At 41.7% G+C, this 19,273-nt stretch overlaps 1 protein-coding gene across 1 annotated transcript in view; it reads right to left on the bottom strand.

The window, feature by feature from the left end:
• brf1b (BRF1 general transcription factor IIIB subunit b) overlaps positions 1-19,273 on the bottom strand; it is a 75,942-nt gene that overhangs the window by 18,302 nt on the left and 38,367 nt on the right. The window contains exons 13-16 of the mRNA XM_088925904.1: positions 5,034-5,095; positions 4,659-4,740; positions 4,285-4,340; positions 3,287-3,555 (exon numbers count right to left, since the gene is read on the bottom strand). Coding sequence (XP_088782030.1) covers positions 3,287-3,555; positions 4,285-4,340; positions 4,659-4,740; positions 5,034-5,095 — 469 coding nt within the window. The remainder of the gene's footprint in view (positions 1-3,286; positions 3,556-4,284; positions 4,341-4,658; positions 4,741-5,033; positions 5,096-19,273) is intronic.

A 19,273-nucleotide genomic window follows, 5' to 3' on the forward strand; every position in this document is an offset into this window, starting at 1 on the left:
AAACTTCCAGGTTAAGTAGAAGACACATTATATACATATACATTCTGGAACCTTTAGTTTCCTGTATGCAAATAATGTCCAAATACCTCCTGTGAATTTATGCATGGTAACTTTAAAATCTCCTTGGCTGTAGAACTTTCCCCAGCGGGTTACAGATGGGCAAATGCATGTCTCTGAACACAGCAATGACCTCTTGGTTGTGCATGAAGGGAAGGATGCTGTAGTCGTTTCAAGAAAAGATTCCCCTTCACGATTTATAACGCGTGTACCGGTTAGGAGTAAACATGGGCAGAAAACAATCCTTTCATGGTGGCCAAAGAACATCTGTCATTTAGTGCAACTTCATGGTTGCAGTGACAAGGGTTTGGTGACAGTAGAGGACAGCAGCTTTTTTCCGGCATTGCTCAGGGGCGGAGCGGTGGCTCTGTGGCTAAGGATCTGCGCCTGTGGCTGGAAGGTTGCCGGTTCAAATCCCGCGGCCATCAGAGGAATCCTACTCCGTTGGGCTCGTGAGCAAGGCCCTTAACCCCAGCTGCTCCAGGGGTGCTGTACAATGGCTGACCCTGTGCTCTGACCCCAAGCCTCTCTCCCTGTCTGTGTGTCTCATGGAGAGCAACCTGGGGTATGTCAAAAGACGAATTCCTAATGCAAGAAATTGTATATGGCTAATAAAGTGATCTTATCTTATCTTATGACTTCAGCAAGAGTGTGCAAGGGTGGGTGAAGCAGTAATAAAATGAGAACACAAACCCACTTATGGTTCTTGAAATCTACTAGACTTGTGTCAAATCCTGATGGGTGCATTACATCTCCTTTCTCCTCTGATCCTATCTTGATTTTCTTTTGCTCGTTGTTCATCAAAATCACATTAAGAACCTTTTAAGAGCTGGAATGAAGTATTAATTAGAGTACAAATTCTAACCATATGTAAGACTAGATAACACAAGATAGACAGCTATGCTTTTCAGACTTTGCCCAGGCACAGGATTAACAAATGCTGACAAACAGAAACATGAACCCAAGCAATAACAAAAATGAAAAATCCTAGAGGTAGTGGGTAGCAAAAAGAAATTTGAAAAAAATCCTCACAGATTAATTTAATGTATTTTTATGGTCTTCAAAAGCTGACAAGATAAATGTCGGTGTGATTAGCTATCACTAAACTGTGCAGGACCATCGTTGTTATGTTAATGTTGAAATACTTGGAGAAATTGTAGGTTGGCTCAGATCATCCATTGGCTTAAAAGGGTATGCTGACGTGGCCCTGTGCAGTATTAATCCTTTTAAAATCACTCCAGCCAAAATCTAATTTCCCTTTCAAGAGCAACACTACCAGCACAACCAGCTATGGCACACTGAAATAACAGGATGAGTGGTATCTAGAGGAAAAAACTCGTCTTCAGTTATTCTGTCAGTTGTGAAAAGTTAAAATATATATTTCAAATTGTTTGGCATTGCATAATCTTTTAACTGAAAAATGCAGACAAATTTAAAAAACAACCAAAATACCTAACAAAGTCATAGCTGCTAATCGGAACATTTCAGGAGAAAAAGAGCAACTGAGCAAATGCAAAGTAAAGATCCTGTTACTTTACAAGCCACTTACTATACCTAGAACACAATCGTTCTGCCTAAAAGCACTGTCACTGGGATGACCGCTGAGAGCAAACCTTTCAAAAAGGAAACCACCCCATGCTGCCCCATTGCACCTTTTCCCTGAAACTGCACCTCTTCCCCCTTCCCCTCGCGCCACGGCCGCGCCTCTTCCCTCTTCCTCTCGCGCCACGGCCGCGCCTCTTCCCTCTTCCCCTCGCGCCACGACCGCACCTCTTCCCCTCGCCCGCGCCTCTTCCCTCTTCCCCTCGCCCAGCGACCGCGCCTCTTCCCTCACTCCACCTCTTCCCTCTTCCCCTCGCCCCGCAACCGCGCCTCTTCCCTCTTCCCCTCGCCCCGCAACCGCGCCTCTTCCCTCTTCCCCTCGCGCCACGACTGCGCCTCTTCCCCTCGCCCCACAACCGCGCCTCTTCCCTCTTCCCCTCGCGCCGCGACCGCGCCTCTTCCCTCTTCCCCTCGCGCCGCGACCGCGCCTCTTCCCTCTTCCCCTCGCACCACGACTGCGCCTCTTCCCCTCGCCCGCGCCTCTTCCCTCTTCCCCTCGCCCCACAACCGCGCCTCTTCCCTCTTCCCCTCGCACCGTGACCGCGCCTCTTCCCTCTTCCCCTCGCACCGCGACCGCGCCTCTTCCCTCTTCCCCTCGCGCCGCGACCGCACCTCTTCCCCTCGCCCCGCAACCGCGCCTCTTCCCTCTTCCCCTCGCGCCGCGACCGCGCCTCTTCCCTCTTCCCCTCGCACCGCGACCGCGCCTCTTCCCTCTTCCCCTCGCGCCGCGACCGCGCCTCTTCCCCTCGCCCCGCAACCGCGCCTCTTCCCTCTTCCCCTCGCGCCGCGACCGCACTTCTTCCCTCTTCCCCTCGCGCCGCGACCGCGCCTCTTCCCTCTTCCCCTCGCCCCGCGACCGCGCCTCTTCCCTCTTCCCCTCGCCCCGCGACCCTTCCCTCTTCCCCTCGCCCCGCAACCGCGCCTCTTCCCTCTTCCCCTCGCGCCGCGACCGCACCTCTTCCCTCTTCCCCTCGCGCCGTGACCACACCTCTTCCCTCTTCCCCTCACGCCGCAACCGCGCCTCTTCCCTCTTCCCCTCACCCCGTGACCACACCTCTTCCCTCACTGCACCTCTTCCCTCTTCCCCTCGCGCCGCGACCACACCTCTTCCCTCACTGCACCTCTTCCCTCTTCCCCTCACCCCGTGACCACACCTCTTCCCTCACTGCACCTCTTCCCTCTTCCCCTCACCCCATGACCACACCTCTTCCCTCACTGCACCTCTTCCCTCTTCCCCTCACGCCGCGACCGCACCTCTTCCCTCACTGCACCTCTTCCCTCTTCCCCTCACCCCGTGACCACACCTCTTCCCTCACTGCACCTCTTCCCTCTTCCCCTCACCCCGTGACCACACCTCTTCCCTCACTGCACCTCTTCCCTCTTCCCCTCGCGCCGCGACCACACCTCTTCCCTCACTGCACCTCTTCCCTCTTCCCCTCGCGCCGCGACCACACCTCTTCCCTCACTGCACCTCTTCCCTCTTCCCCTGACGCCGCGACCATGCCTCTTCCCTCACTGCACCTCTTCCGTCTTCCCCTCATGGCGCGACCACGCCTCTTCCCTCTTCCCCTCATGCCGTGACCGCGCCTCTTCCCTCTTCCTCACATGCCACGTGCTGCGACTGTACCTTTTCCCCACGCTGCTCACTGGGGTGGCCAGGGTACGGCTGGTGCTTGTGGTTTTCCTGTGGCTGCTGGTTTTCTTGGCTCCGGCACCGTTGTCTCCACTGTCCTCCTGCCGCTTCGATGGGCTGGAGCCGCTTCCTTTGCTGTTGAGGTCTCTCAGGACGTCATAGTTGATCTTGCTGGAGATCTTCTTCTGCTCCAGCATCTTCTCGATGGCCTCCCCAGCCGTGCTGGCTCGGATGGGCTCCCGTTTCTTCAAGGATCTCTTGGGCTGTCAGAAGATAAAATGACACCATGCATGTTCATTCTGGAATCTGTTCCCACAGATGCTCTGACATCTGGCTAACACTGCGCTTCTTTTAGCTACATTTGCAGTGGATCACGCCGCAAGACATTGAGCATAAACATTCGAGTGTAGAAGATGTGCAGTCACGGTGTGTGGGTAAGACAACAAAATGGCTGTTGTGCATTTCAGATGGTCAAAGTCCAGATCCAGCCACACTTATGCAAGCTGTTCAAGCAAGGAAATCCCCAAATGTCACAAAGTTTAAGCAGTTCTGCAAGGAAGAATGGACCAAAATTCATAAAAGCCAATGCGAGGCACTGATAAACAGTCCTGGGAAATGTCTAGTGGAAGTCATTTCTGCTCATGGAGGTGCCACTACTTACTGAACCTAAGAGTGCACATATTTATTCACACAAGTATATGTACTGTGCGGTCATTCGACTAATTAAATTATCCAAATACATATTATATCATTGTATTATATATTTAATTGGGTTACATGAATCTTTAACCAAGACATTCATGAAAATCTAATTACATTTGAGGTATAAAGAAATACAGAACAACCTAGGGGGTTAACAATTTTTTCAGCTCAGTAGAAAAAGTAGGACCTGTGATCATCTGTCATAGTTAACGGTCATATAAAGCTCCACATCTCGCATTTAACGAGTGAAATTGGTTTTTAAAAAGGAGGTCAATTCTTTGAATCACTACCTTTTGTTCCTTATAGATCCCAAGCTCTTTCTCTTTTGCTATCCTTTCTTCCTTTTCTAAAAAGAAAATATAAAGACACATACATAATTAAATTGTAATTAGCATCATTTATCACAAGAGAAACAACAGTAAATGGTCCAAACATTCCATCAGGCATCATAGAGCGAGAGCCTACTGATATCTGACTGCTGAAATGAAAATCTGTAAAAAATATTCTTTTGAATTTCTGGAGTAAAAAACTAATAAATCCTTCCAAAGTCTGTATAGAATCCTGATAACGGGTTTTAAATAGATTCTGTGAAGCAATTTTTTTCTCTTTAATGAAAAAGCACTGGCCAGAATGAATGATAAGTGATTAGATTACAATAGCTCACCTTTCTGTTCTTTTAAGTAGTCAGAATTCTCCTTTGTCCAAAGTTCCGTCTTAATTTTTACTTCTGTTTCATTTAGGATATACTAGGAGGACAAAACACTACTGATTACACAATAAAAACAGATGATCTTTGAACTGTTCTCATTAACTAGGAAACAGGTTCACCTTAAGCTCCTATCTACAGTTTTCTCAAAGTTCATAAAAATATCTCCTTAAAATATTAGCTGACAAACATGCTATTGTAAAATTCCAGTTTTCCAAAAGCATCCAATTTGGGAAGGTCCATCATTAAGGAAAGATGAATGGTCCTAGCAAAGACAGTTACGGAAAAGATACAATTTAAAGTAATGCACAGACATTGGAGGTGTGGACTCACCCGATCAATTTCATCATCATCAATACCATTCAGATCTAATTCCCCATTTTCAGGATTTCCATCTAAAAAGATAAGGAGAAGGTTTCACAGTTAAATGAGTTTTATCTTTTTTTTTCGAAGCCACATGCAGCTTTATCATGAAACAGCTGCTGCATTAGATTTCACACATAATGGCCTGGCAGGTAATCCATTAGAAAGCATATTTTAATACAAAATTTAAGAACCATCTTGCATGATTTGAACACAGTCTATTTTCAGTTATTAAAATACACAGAAATGCTTGATGAGGTTTATTGGCACATTTCTTTATTAACACCTCCAACAATTATGACTGATATGCTTAACAGAGCTTTAAAATGGAAATTATTTTGATAATTCACTGTATTAATCACATTTGACTACCCCAGGTTTATAGAGCACTAAATTAAAAAGTTTATGAATTGGAGGTGTCACTGAAATGTAATTTCACATTTCTATGAAGATGTGAACTGAGTATTGACAATTATGAACTAAATATCCAGTTGATTACTATATTACTAGACTGTAGGGTTACTAAACAAAAGTACACAGAATATCCTCGTCTGAAATATTAACCTTGCAAATGGACTAATATGTTTAAACAAGCACCAACACAGATAGAAAAAAGAAAAATGAAGACAAAAGCACTGAAATCTCAGCTTGAGGTGTAGAAAAACCCTCACAATAAATAAAAATATCTAATCACCTGACTTAGTCTGGTTTCAGAGACTTGTTTTTGGTTATATATTGTTTTTGGATCATTTCTACTGGCTTAATTTTGCTTCAAGTGGCTACTGCCTCAACCACTGATAGCACTGTGAAGAAATCCCAGCAACGCTTACACAGTTTTAGAAAATATTCCTTTGGAGACCAAAAAATAATTCTACCAACATTTTATAGTTCTTTTATTGAAAATATTTTAACCTTTTCTTTTATCTATTGGTTCACATCACTCAAAAGTCAAAAAGACCTCAACCGCCTTCAGAATGTTGTGAACCTCAGCTCTCAAGTCATTGGTGTGCCTTTAAGACCACTGGCACAGCTCTGCTCCCAGCAGACCCTGAGGATGTCCTGTGCCATCAATGAAGACTCATCTCATACCCTTCCTCAGTCTTTAGATCTTTTACCTTAAGGAACACTTTTTCAAAGACCAAAGTGCAAGACAAATAGGGAAAAAAAAATAGCTTTGTTCCAGTGGCCAACAGGCTCACAAACAATGAATGCAAGACAGTTTTATCAACACGATCTCTATTGGATAGAGCCCCCTCTGCAAATGTACATGTAATTTAATACATATCTAATGGACTTATTATTTTATTGTGTAGTACAAGACAGAGCCTTACAATGCACACTCTGTTATTCTAATCTTTTTTTGAACCTTTGGCTATTTTTATTCTATTTTCTACTTAGAAGCGTTGTCATACCATGTTTTTTGCCAGTTATATTTGTAATATGTTGCACGTTTCTCTGATTACTGATTAAATTGCCCGCTTGGGGGTGAATATAGTAAATTGAAATGAATTGATAAAAAAGCACTTTTTACAGAGGAACATTATTACCAAACAGCAACTGATGTGTGCCTATAATGGACAGTCACGTCATTTTCTCTAAAACAGTTAATCAAACAATAAAGACTGTTATGTGCTAGAAAACTTGTCTTGCAAATAGTTATTAAGGTTATGTACCATCTTTCAAACTGCAGAAGCCTCTTTGTATGATAGTTTTAAGTACCCATACTAAACCTTGAATTCAATCCAAGAAATAACTTCAAAGCATTTGAATTTTTATTTTGAGAAGAGTAGTGGCAATTAAGTGTGGACAGGTGCCCCTAAGCTAAAATCCCTCAGTTTATTGCTTTGGGGAATAGAGATGAAATATTGCTGAAGTTTAGTGCAGCTTTTACTGATCTGCACCTGAGCAGATGTTCATTACTAGAATGTTAATAGCAAGGCTGTTCATAAGATCTTCTATTGAAGGCTTGTGGATATTGCCTTCACAGATTTATCTGTTTCATCTGGAAAATTGCAATAGCTGCCACTCTAAGAAGAATCAACATGAAAAAGCTGTGTGGTAGATTAAAATGCAACTCTTAAGCGTCTTTTAAACCTTTTAAAAGTCACAAAAAGGGGTTATAATCCCTTATCCATCCAATGTCCTTTGATGCAGTTAGGATAATACCTGGAATACATGAACACTAACAAGTACTACAGGCAATGACACAGACCATACGACCAATTATATCTGCATGTTCAAACCAAGAATAATATTTGCCGTGCAAGGAAATGGATGACATTGAAAAGAGGGTGCACAGTTTAAATTTTACCATAGGTTTGTAATTTTTCCGTTTGAGGCAAATTATAACACTATAATTACTGGAATTACAGTGTTACTGTAATCTGGTGTGTATGGTTTAAAACTTAGGCGTTGGCATAAAACTTAAGTGTTGGAGATTTACTGCCACACCTTATGGCTAACCTACACAAGCCACGTTTGTGACGTGTTTTATGCATATCTGATGTCTGCCTGTCCCATTGCAGCCAACACTACAATATACACTGGCAGCATTTGCAGCATATCAGTAGCTGAGTAAAGCAAGAGGTTCCATATCCCTTTTCCAATGTTTTATGAATCTAACAGTGAACTTATTTTACTTTTTTGTCATACTGTTCCAATAGTGACCTACTAGCCCACCCCATCTTCCCACAAAATTAAAGAATGCTTACAGGGGTGCTGACCCTCCCATCTAAGAACACAAAATATGAAACAGTAAAATATTTTGTGTAGTTATTAAATATGTAGTTTGGTTATACAGTTCCCTTGGCACTGTACTGTATTCCATTGTATTCCTCAGCACTATACTGCTGATGACAAAGTAAGAAATGCTGATGAAGCTGAGGATCTCTTATCTGCGCAATAGGCAGTAGAATACTGAATACACTCTGGAGAAGCAGCCAGATGTGTTAAGAACACCACACGAGTAACACACAAGCAGCGTAGATGCAGCTTTAGGTTTCAAATTGCAAATCAGCCGCAGCAGAGCAACTTATAAGGCAAAGAAACTTATTTCATTTAAAAAGGTACAGTATGTACTCGAAGTCTCCAAACCAAAACAGCTTTTAGCGCGTGCTGACATCTCGTTCATTATGTCAGTAAACGAGGTTTTGAAGCAGCATACAAAGAAAAATACAGTTTTGTACTGTAAAGCCTCCCGATCTGCTTTGCAGAAAGGAATCTGACACAAATGTCAAATTTGGCTGACTGAATTACAGCGATCTGGAATAATACAGTAACCTCAGGACATGCACAGCTGGATAAATCAAGAAATCCAGACGTTGACCGAGGTCCAGCTCGGCGTTCTCCTGCTTGCGACAGCCTGTCATGAAAGGCGCAGCTCCAAATAAGAACAATCTGACCCCCCGCTCCGGGTTAAGGTAGCAGTCTCTTTGGGCACCCAAAGGCTGTTAAAGTCCGACTCGGTTACAAGGGAAAAGAAACCATGGGAAACTCTCTGACATTTCACAGCCGGGCGAGAGAGAGAGTTGGGGTCAACGTTCGGCATTTGTAAGCCTTAACGCTTCCAGCCAATTGTCCAGTACAACAGACGACATATAATCCTGATACCATGTAAAACCTGGCACAACACAAACACAAAGATGTGAGGCAGAAGATTCTACTATTGGAGGGGTGGGGAGGGGGTGTCTGGAGAATAAAGCACTTAAGAAGATGTGCATTACCCAGCCAGCAGGGCTAAGGCCAGCTGTGAACTGAATTAATGCTATTATAAACGTAAAACAAATGGCCTTCCATTAAAAACCTTTTCTGTATTGTGTGTGAATGGCTAGGATTTGCATTACACTGAATGTAGCCCTGGGAATATAACTGTTTTTTCTTTACTATTTGTTTCTTTCAGGTCCTGGCGGTCTTGAGACAACCGATTGATACAGGGGTTTAAAACCTGTAATTCGGAGCTGAAACTGGTGATCAGCTCTACATTTTGTTGAGGAAGCTGGTTTTGATCTGTAACAAATTCTCTCTCACAGGACCTGCGAATTTCTGCCCATAAGGGTGAACTTTTTATATTTCAGGACTAGAAAGAATCGACATTGATGAGTGCATTTCAAACCACAATGAAAATAAAATGTATAAAATCTTCCATTTCCATCACAAACAGATGGAATTTCCAGGTAGGCGCAGTGCCATATTCTTCTTCTGGTGACATGAAGCTGCCCAATTACATTGTAAACAAGCAGGCTTGTGAATACATCTCTTTTAATCCAATAGAAACATTGCTCTCAACATCCAGGCAGTTTTGCCAACAAATGCTACTTACTTGTTAACTCTGCATGTTAGAATTCTGGGTGTTACAACAAGAATTACAAGCACCAACCCCAACAAACCCTAACCAGCGCAAAGTAAGCAGTGAAAATATAAAATGAAAACAACATTCTACTTCAGAGCAGTTATTTCTGCGGGATAACTATTCATTTCAAATTTATTCAAAATATTCTACAGCTCAACAAAATAATCAGGTATGTAAATAACAGGTTTGCACGAGCATATACAATTGAGGCCGAGGTTTAGGGCACTTTTCATTTTCAGATTTGCCAAAAACTCACCTAAACAATCCAGAAAATCCCATTTTCCCCATTAAAAGCTCAAATCCAAACTACTCTATGTACACGGTACACAGTGCCACAAAGCTGAGAACTGTAAAAACCACACAAGTATGATCTGAAACTAAAGTTTAGATTTTGAAAAACGTTTTATCCTCTGTAACCAGAACATGCCATTTCTCCCACGTGTTTGGTAAGGTTTGTTTTTCTTTTTTTTTTTGTTCCAGTCGCCGGACTCTCCACAGTTAAATTAGGAAACGGGGCTCTGTGGAGGTTGACAGCAACAGGCTGCACATCAGAATTACTAATTGTAATTTCTAAGCATTCTTAAGAAGAGGACTGTAAAAACCTTCAAAATTTAATATTTGTTCACAGCAACATTCAGCTGTTTTTCCACAAAACGTTCTTGTAGGTTTGGCACATCGACACAAACATCTTACCCACAAGTTGTTATACAACAGAGCAGCCGTAACTAACAAGTTCGACAATTTGGAGGCGGGGTGGAGACGAATTGAATATGAAGTCTCTGGCTGACTGACAGGCTCTTTCACCTTCCAAGCAAAGGAAAGCTGACTCACGATCAAATCGCAGGTTTGCTGCAGCCAGGTATTATACTGCAGCAAACAAACGCTGAAAAAATTTAACTAAAAAGGAGCATAAACAGAAACAGATGGCTTGTGACATCTGAAGGTTTTAGAAAAGACAGGCTTCTGTGCTCCCTGTGCTGTATTGCATGTCAGATTTTTAAAAGGGAGGAAAAAAAAACTGCACGGTCTAGGTAGAACTGGCAGCAATTTCTGAAAGGAAGGGGTCTCTGTTTATGTTCCTCCTTATGCGTTTGGACAAAACCTTTCTCCTTGTGGCAAACAAAAACCTGCAGTACTTTTCCACCCTTCCAAGTCACTTTTGTTTCCAGACAGCAGAGCAGCTAACAGCCTCTGTCAGAGTTCTGCGATGTACACAAACTCAATGTCGCTGCTCCCCCAGAGAGCCAGCCGCTGCCAGGCTGGGCACGATCTCCTGGCAGACCCACCAGCATGCTCCTGGGTCTTCAGCCAATAACTCCAGCTTGAAGAACCACACAAGAACTGAACTAAAAATACACGCCGGGACAAAAAAAAATTACATTGTCAGATTGGATTTCGAAAATAAACTGAGAAGAGAAGCTAATGAAAGCAACCACGCTTCAGATCTCTAATACGAGCCTTTAATTTGCAATTGTTTTTGTTTTTCACCAAAAAATACCTTTTTCTAAATACTTAAGCAACTATATCAAAAGACTGAATCAGTGACCCTTTGTTAACACTGTACACAGTACTTCCATTTGCAGTAGTGGTCACAATTCAGAAAAGGAGAGCATCACCAGTTAGTCAACTTTAGCAATTCCTGAAAAACCCAAACGATTTATTGCAAAGAAAAATGCAGATGTGAACAATGATGACATACAATCATATGGCACACCAAATAAAATGCAGCTTGTCAATCTTCATACACAGCAAACAACCTGTATATGCTAAAAACCTTTGTATATCTGTCTTCTGACAGAAATCGCTGTTGGTCCTGGAGAAGAACTAAACAAATCAACACAGGACACATGAGAGCTGACCCCGTGTTCAAACATACCCTTTTATTTCCACTGTGTTTTCCTTATTAAACAAGCCAGAGCAATTCTGCTCTGAAATCCAAAAATGTGACATTTAGGCAACAGAAAGCCAACTCATTCATTCCGTGTTGCTCTGATCCTACCAGATTCAATTAACTTACAGTAACTTGATTAGCACACGAAACTACAGAAAAGCCATACCAACAGTTTGGCAATACTCTCTGTTCATCCATTGTTCACGGAGTGAAATGCGCATTATTATTTCTGTTCTAGTCATGGTTTTAATAACGATTTTTAAAGGTATTTAAAATGTATTTTATTATTTTTATATATATTTTATTAATAATTTAAATAGGAACTACAGACCCAATTTCTTTAAGTTTTGATGATAAAAGAAATTGATGGTATCACAAAAATGTAAAAATTCCGAATTAAACACTAAATCATGAACTTTACAGTGTGAGTACTGTATAGTCGCAATGTTGAGAGTTCACGAGAATAATGACATGAAGCAGCCCTTCTTGCTCACTAGTCACTGTAGTGACTAATATAATGTGATGCACGAGTGAAAGAGTAGTTTGTGCAGCACATGTTTCACCACAGAAATGCTCCAATGTGATCTGCATGCACAGTTAACAGTAAGTAGTCTTTGACGGCAAAACCATCTCAAAGTCATGAGCAGTATTTCTATTAGATTAGAAGAGATGGATTCAAAAGCCTGCTTGTTTACAATTCAATAGAGCAGCTTCAAGTCACCGGAAGGTTTGTTGCCTCATTCTGAATCGCAGACAATAACAGCTATATGGCGCTGCACATACCTGGAAATTCTGTTTTGTGATGAATATTGGAGATTTTACTCTTTACTGTGTAGATTTTACTTTGTGGTTTGAAATGCACTCATCAATGACGATTCTTTCTAACCCCGAAATATAAAAATAGAGTTGCAGTTCCCCTTTAAAGGTGTAACTAGTTTTTTAAACTAGTTTTTAAAAAACTTTCAAGGGTTTATTTGTGATTCCTTTAAGCTTGACATGTTGAAAGCTAAAGGGTTCAGCTTTCTTAAACTACTGCTGCAAGTGTCTTCATGAGAATCAAACAGGAAAGCTGTCCCTACAACGGAAAGCACGCACGCTGAAGATGAGGAACTATGGATCTGAAAGCCATATGAATGTGTGCTAACTGGAAACACATTTCCCAAAGCAAGTGAAAGGATTCCACTGAACAAAATACATCACACAATAAGGGCACCTACTGTTAAAACAGTACAATTCCACTTCGATAGAAGACAACATGTCTTCGAGTTAGCCTTTTCTCTCTTTAATCTGAGAGACGTGTATTCAATGTACTGTGCAGACTCAATATCTGAAATATTTGCTCTACGTTTGCAATGCATGCAAATCTCACAGTTTCTTAATTCTTTTTAAACGTCATCCGATGATGTAAGTTTGGGATCCTTTATCCTTGGAAAATAAAACTATGGGAAACTATTAGCCACTAATGGAAAAAAAACAGAAAAACAAAACTGAGTGGATATGCAAGATGGAAATGTTGTGCTATAGCAAAATAAGTTATTTTTGCATTATTTCCAATAGATGTATAGCTTTTAATACTTTTAAATAGAGGCGGGACATTTACTTTTTTCTGCCCAAGAGTGACATACAGGAACGATCAAATTACACATACTAAAGAACAGAAGATACTGAAGTACTCGATTCTCCACAAGGCAGAGTAATCTTCCATACCTCTGTCAGCATGCTTGTGTGCCAATCCAGCTAGCGCTCTGAAAACACTGTGCAGCTTCCTCTCATGATCCAATGCATCCTCAATAACTATGCTCAATTATTCACCTTTCAGTGCAATACACAAGCTATTAACAACAAACACAGTCTTAAATGGGTGAAACCCTTCTCTCCTGGATCCTCCGACAGAGCTCCTCCACCTGCAGACAGTTCACCTTTTACTTCCGGTTACGCAACACCAGCTGTGGAGGTAATGGAAACCTCTAGATTTAAGCAAAAGCCATTTGGAGGGAGGGAAGTGTTCTTACACTCAAACACATCACAGCTGCACATTTCCAATGCATAATTCCCCATTAGTATACCAGTTCTGGGAACTGTCTGCATATCCTGTCACGCAACGGGATCCTGACTGAAAATGCACCGATTTCCCGGCTCTGGGGCTTCTCCTGGCTTTGGATTGATTGGTACAGGGATGGGATTTGTGTTCTTTTTGTCTCTCCAGGGATTGGATAACCTAGAAATTAGTTTTCCAGCTAACTGTGTGTCTGGGTGCTGAGCTGGACCTGGCAGTGATGTCTTGGGGTGTGCATGTGGCCTTAGCACACACCCACCCCAGCAGTGCTTAGTGTGGACACCAACATACAGGCTTTTAATAGAGCAGCTGGGAAAATAGCCATCATACCATCTGCTATCCCACACCTACTGTAAAGCTGCAGGCTTTGTTAAAGGCAACAATATGGCATCTGAGATGCATAATTTAAAAGCCTACAGCTGCCATTGCTGGGCAATAACAAAGTTAATTAATCAAAATATTATTCCACGTATGGAACTTCTAGAACAGCCCTGAAAATATCAGTACTGTTCTGTTTATGCACATCACAGAACACTGTTGTTTTTATAGTGCTGAAAGAAATAAGTCCAAGAACAGCTTTTTATTTTTGTCTTCAGGGTATTTTCTTCCTAGAAAGGCCATGCAAAGGATTTAGCATAGGTGCTATACCAAATAAGTTATTTTTTTAAAAAAGGCATGATTCGTGTTCCCACAAGTTTTCACCAACACAACACTGTCTGGTTCCACAGAAGGATGAACAGGCACGAACACTGTCCTTCTCTTAGGGGCAGAAACAAAACAGAAGACATGGCTTTGGTCCAACTGTGATGTCATGGTAGCAAAGTGATTCTAAAGCAGCTGTCTAATTACATCATGAAAGGCTCAGACAGTGGTTGACTGCAGCTGTTCCGCTGAAAATTCCATACCTATAAATCTTTTTTTTTCCCCATACTTCCCTGAAATATTTCTTATTTTACCAATAATACTTATACCATCACATTTAACTTCAGTATGGACCTGAATCAGCGGTACACCACTGATCACTTAAACATCTTCAAATCTATACAAGATAAAATGTTTCAATAGCTGGATTATTTTTTTTATTACAGAGATGTACATAAATTACATAATTTATGTTTAGAAATGTATATATCCAGGCACGCACCAAGTTTTCAAAAGACTAAGGATAATTTATGTTTCAGGTAAGAACAAATGTAATTCATTTTAACGTATATTTCAAGTCTCAGTTCTGTTAATGGATTTAATTGTGTGTCTGACCCCAGGAAGCAATGGAGGCTTTTTCTGCCACACTCCCTATATACTGTACCTACCTCTCAAATGCAATCTTTCCTGCATCACAGATTAACTCTCAATGCACCTCCAGAGGTCTTTACATGATGCTCTCATAATAGGCTATCCTGTAAGCAGATGTACAGTACATAACCATTGGTCTGGGCATTATTACCCTGATGGGAACAGATTTTTAAATCTAGTAGGCGTACTATAGATTCCTCGTATCTGCAAAGAGCCAAGCCTAGATAGCTGCTATAGACAATATCAGAGCTGGATAACGTTTTATTAGTTACTTCCAAGCTTTCTTACTGTACTGTGTGTGAGCAAATGATAGCAGCGACCGTATGCTACATCAATATTATAGAAAGCGTAACATGTCATCGAATATCATCGAATATTTAACGTATTCTTATTTATCCTGACTCGTCCTGGGTGATTACGTTGTGACAAGTGCTACGCAGAATCTTAAGGTTCACGTTTTTTCTAGGATTGCTGGTAAAGTTAATAAAGACATAGTATGATACAATCAAGACTGGGTTTCAAGTGCTGTCTCCTTTCATTATTTAAAGCAGTCAGCTGAAAGAAAACAGGAGGGCCACATTAATGTGATATTACATCAGACAAAACTGGTGGTCTGGCAGCTTATCTATAAATTAGAAACCCCTTCTTAAAGGTTACAATGGAACACTGCTGAGAAATATCAGAAACAAACCCTAAATTAATCAAAAAATATTAATTACTTATTAGTCTGTGATGTTCGATTAATGACATTCATAAATTAAGCATTGAGAAAGACAGAAAGGGGGAAAAATACATCATGCAGCAACATTATAAATAACAATCACATCCACCGGTATTATGGATACGGGTGAGTACACATACGTTCCAATACTTCCTGGAAACAAGGAAGTCAAATCAGCAGGAATCTTGGGGGTGGGGGGTGCTCTTGACCCCCCTGGAAAAGGATCTTCATGCCTCATGCCTCCTCGCTACCAGTGGTCAACTGCCAAACTGCACGGGAGTCAAGCCTGTCCATTTGTTTGGACACACGGATGTGCTGTTTCAACACGCCAGCGTCACGCCGGAGACACGCCCTGCCAGCAGGTGACATGCTGAACACCTAACCTTTTCAGAAATATAAAGAACTGGAGTAGCCAGTCAATATTCTAGTGCTCTGTACTACTGCACCCATTGTAGCAAAGTCTAACCCTACAAATCCCACCTAAATTTGCTTCTGCTTGTCTAGGATCTTTTCAGCGAGCACTGCTCTTCTTGCTGAAGCAGGTCTCAAGTAAACATTCCTGCTTGTACACTTTTTGAACCTCACTTGCCAAAGTCTCTGCACATCTCTGGATGGATGCTTGAACAGAGCAGATCTGTTTCCCCATGTTCCTCACTTCAAATTTTGGTTTCGCACACTGGAATTTAAACTGTATTGTTGTAACTTTCTTTAGAGAGGGGCCTCCGCTTTCCGTTTTAAGCGAGGCCTTACCCCTGGAAAGAAACATCCTTTAAATAGGTGTCGTGTGAGACAAGCCACCTATTCAGACACTATTCGTTTCTCTGGATTTGTATTCAGGCCGAGCACATTTAGTACTTCTCTCCTCATGGGCAGCACTAACACCTGAAATAAACCTCTTATCCACCAGCAAGAAGTGACCTATAAAACGCTCCTCTAAGTATGTCAGTTTGTCAACATCCAGAAACTTTAGCCAGGCCCACACAACACAGTGCATTCCTGGCTTCAAAATAACCCGTCAATGCTTAACGCATGCTTTTCTCTTATATAGAACACCAAAAAATGTGCGAACACTTTCAAGAACATTAACTTCCACTGTACCCAAGCAATAAAATCATGCTGCAAGCTTTTGACAAACATATTTAGAAAACAGTTCTTGCTCTGCTGCTGTCCTCGCCTAAGTGTAACGATAGTGTGCAGAATCACCTGCAATGTTGTTGCAAGGTCAAAGACAGTAGCAGCTGTAAAACAGAGCGTAATATAGCAGGATTTTATGGAGATCTTCTGAAAGGCTGGTATGTTGTTTTATCGGCCTAATTTTTATTAGGTCACCCATTTAAAAAAATGCTCACCATTTCTTAATAGAAAAAAAAAACATAAGTCCTTTTTATCAACCTTTGTTCACTCCGCAGAATGCGTAACTGTTCCTTTCAGTAGCAACAACGACAACAACAATAAACTATTTAATAAAGTGACTTTAAAATCAATCATCTCGGAGCACTTAAGCATTTTTTAAGCTTTAATATCTAAACACACTCAATGCGGCTGGGCCCTAGGTTTCTTTTGGGATGCTGTTCCAGGGTTTTCAGGCACAGCGACAGTCCACAGAGGGTGGATGGCAGTGAGGACAGACAGCAAACCAGAATCAGCTGAGGAGAGCTCACAGCAGAGCAGCCAAGCCATGCGCAGCCTTGCTCATAAGCAGAAGGTTAAAGTCAGCTTGAAGCTTAACAGGAAGCTGGTGCAGAGACTCCAGGGCAGGACTGCTGTGGTCACTTGTGTGTGATCACCAAGTGATCACACTTGTGTGATCCTTGTCAGGATTCTTACTGCCGAATTCTCAACACTCTGATTGCAGCTTGTTAACAGTAGTACAAGACACTCCTGCAAGCAGGTCTTTACCAGTATCAAATCTTATAGAAAAACTGGTTCATGCATTTTTGTACGTTAAATTTCTAACATTCATAAATTAAACATTTAGCAAGACATAAAAGGGGAAATACACATATTAATTTATACAGCAGCTGTCATATACTTTTCTAAATGTATGCTTCAATACTTATTTGAAACAAGCCACATCTGTGTGGATTGTTTCTGCTACAGCCGCTGTGGCTCGTCAGTATTTCTAAAATAAAATGACATCTTGACAATATTCTGCACATGGGGCTCAATGGCTACTCATCCAGGAACACAAAAATCACCCCCAAATTTTTAATTGTGGAATGATGTTGTCAATTGTCTAAGTTACAGCACTACTGGTACATAACTGATGGGAGCAACCTAGTAACACGATCTTAACACGATTAAGAGGCAAAATATTTTTTGACAGCCCAGCTTTTTATAGCAGAAATAGAATCAGAAGGCATCGAGACAGTTGTTACAAAATTAGTTACGGTATTAGTTTTTATGTGGACTTCAAGAGGCCAGCACAGCCTTACAGGAAAGATCTGCATGTTATCATCTTCAATGCAACTTTTAAGCAAAGGCGAACAGACCATGCAAAGTCTCCAACAAGGTTTAATCCCTAATTAATTCTGGTCAAGGAACTAATCATTTAAAAGATTGAATGGTCAGGAAAGGGCTGAAAAAGAGATCAAAATGCATATGCAGTTATTTGCATTGCTTTCTTGAATATATAGCTGCAGGTCTTCAGACAAACCTCAGAAAGTCACTATCTTGGCATCAGCTTCAGACTCAGTTTCTCTAGTCAGGTGATCGAAGGCACAGCATCAGAACCTTAAGCAAGAGTAAAATTGGTACTCCCAGAGAAATGCAGAGGCAGGTGAATAGATTACAAGCAGGGAGCTGCAAAGGAACAAGGAGATGTCGATTCCACGCTAAGGGGAAAGAAGAAAATTTCAGCCGTGGAGTTTTCTTCAAGAAAGAGGGAGGGGACAGGGAAACCAGGTAAAGGGGGTAAAGGGGGCTGCATGTTTGGGGGGTTCTGATAATCTGCAATCCTTCGAAAAGAGACCAATTTGCATGGATCGGGAAATGTGAAGGATTAATTAGTGCTCGTGTGAGTTATTGAGATCAAGTTTCTGAAGAGTCCGATCAACGTGAACTAAAAGACAGACATATGACAAGGCCGGTTTCTTCTCACCTAAAACTAAGCTGCATTAATACATTTCAGAAAGGCAGCATTAAATACTAAAGCTCATAATATACACACTGTGTTGTGCTGACTTGTGTTTGTTCAGTAACAAGTGTGTTGTGCAGTAGTGTGCATAAACATATATATACATACATACGGACACTCTATTACAGCCCTGCAGCAAGGTCTGATGCTCTTACAGCACCTACTTTGTTCTATCTACAACTCTAACCATTCCAGAACAAACTGCCAAGACAGGCCCTGAGAAACAAGCATGCACCCTCTAATGCTTCCATGGATCCACACATGACTTTTGGCATTTCTGGCCAATGCCTACCTTGAAACATGTTTCAAGCAATCAGACAACGCTCCATACTCTGAGCCCTTTCTAGGTCGTTCTCTGAATGTGCCATATGTCTAACATATTTGTGAGCGACTCATATACGGTAGTATAAACTTGCTCCAAGTTCTAAAACAAAATATCAATCAAAGATTTAAGCCTTAGGCATTGCACTGTCCCTTTGGAAAAAAGTTGCGACATCTTTCAATCAGATAAAAAAAAATACGTTCTGATTTAGAGAGCTCCAAAAGTTTCCCAGCGTAACTGTAGTCTTATGATCTGTTTTTGCACTTGCCAACATTCCTCAGCTGGGGCTGAGGCACTTTCTCTGTGCTGCCCCTTCTGACCTTGTGTTATGAACTCAATCATCAAACACTGCTCAGGCTCTCATGTTTGATGTGTTTCATGTTACTACAAACACGCCTGTGCAATTCCCACAGGTCCTGCTGAAGCAACTTTGCTATCCTGTG

The sequence above is a fragment of the Atractosteus spatula genome, chromosome 9 (genome assembly GCF_055471065.1).
Source record: "Atractosteus spatula isolate fAtrSpa1 chromosome 9, fAtrSpa1.hap1, whole genome shotgun sequence".
Lineage (NCBI taxonomy): Eukaryota > Metazoa > Chordata > Actinopteri > Semionotiformes > Lepisosteidae > Atractosteus > Atractosteus spatula.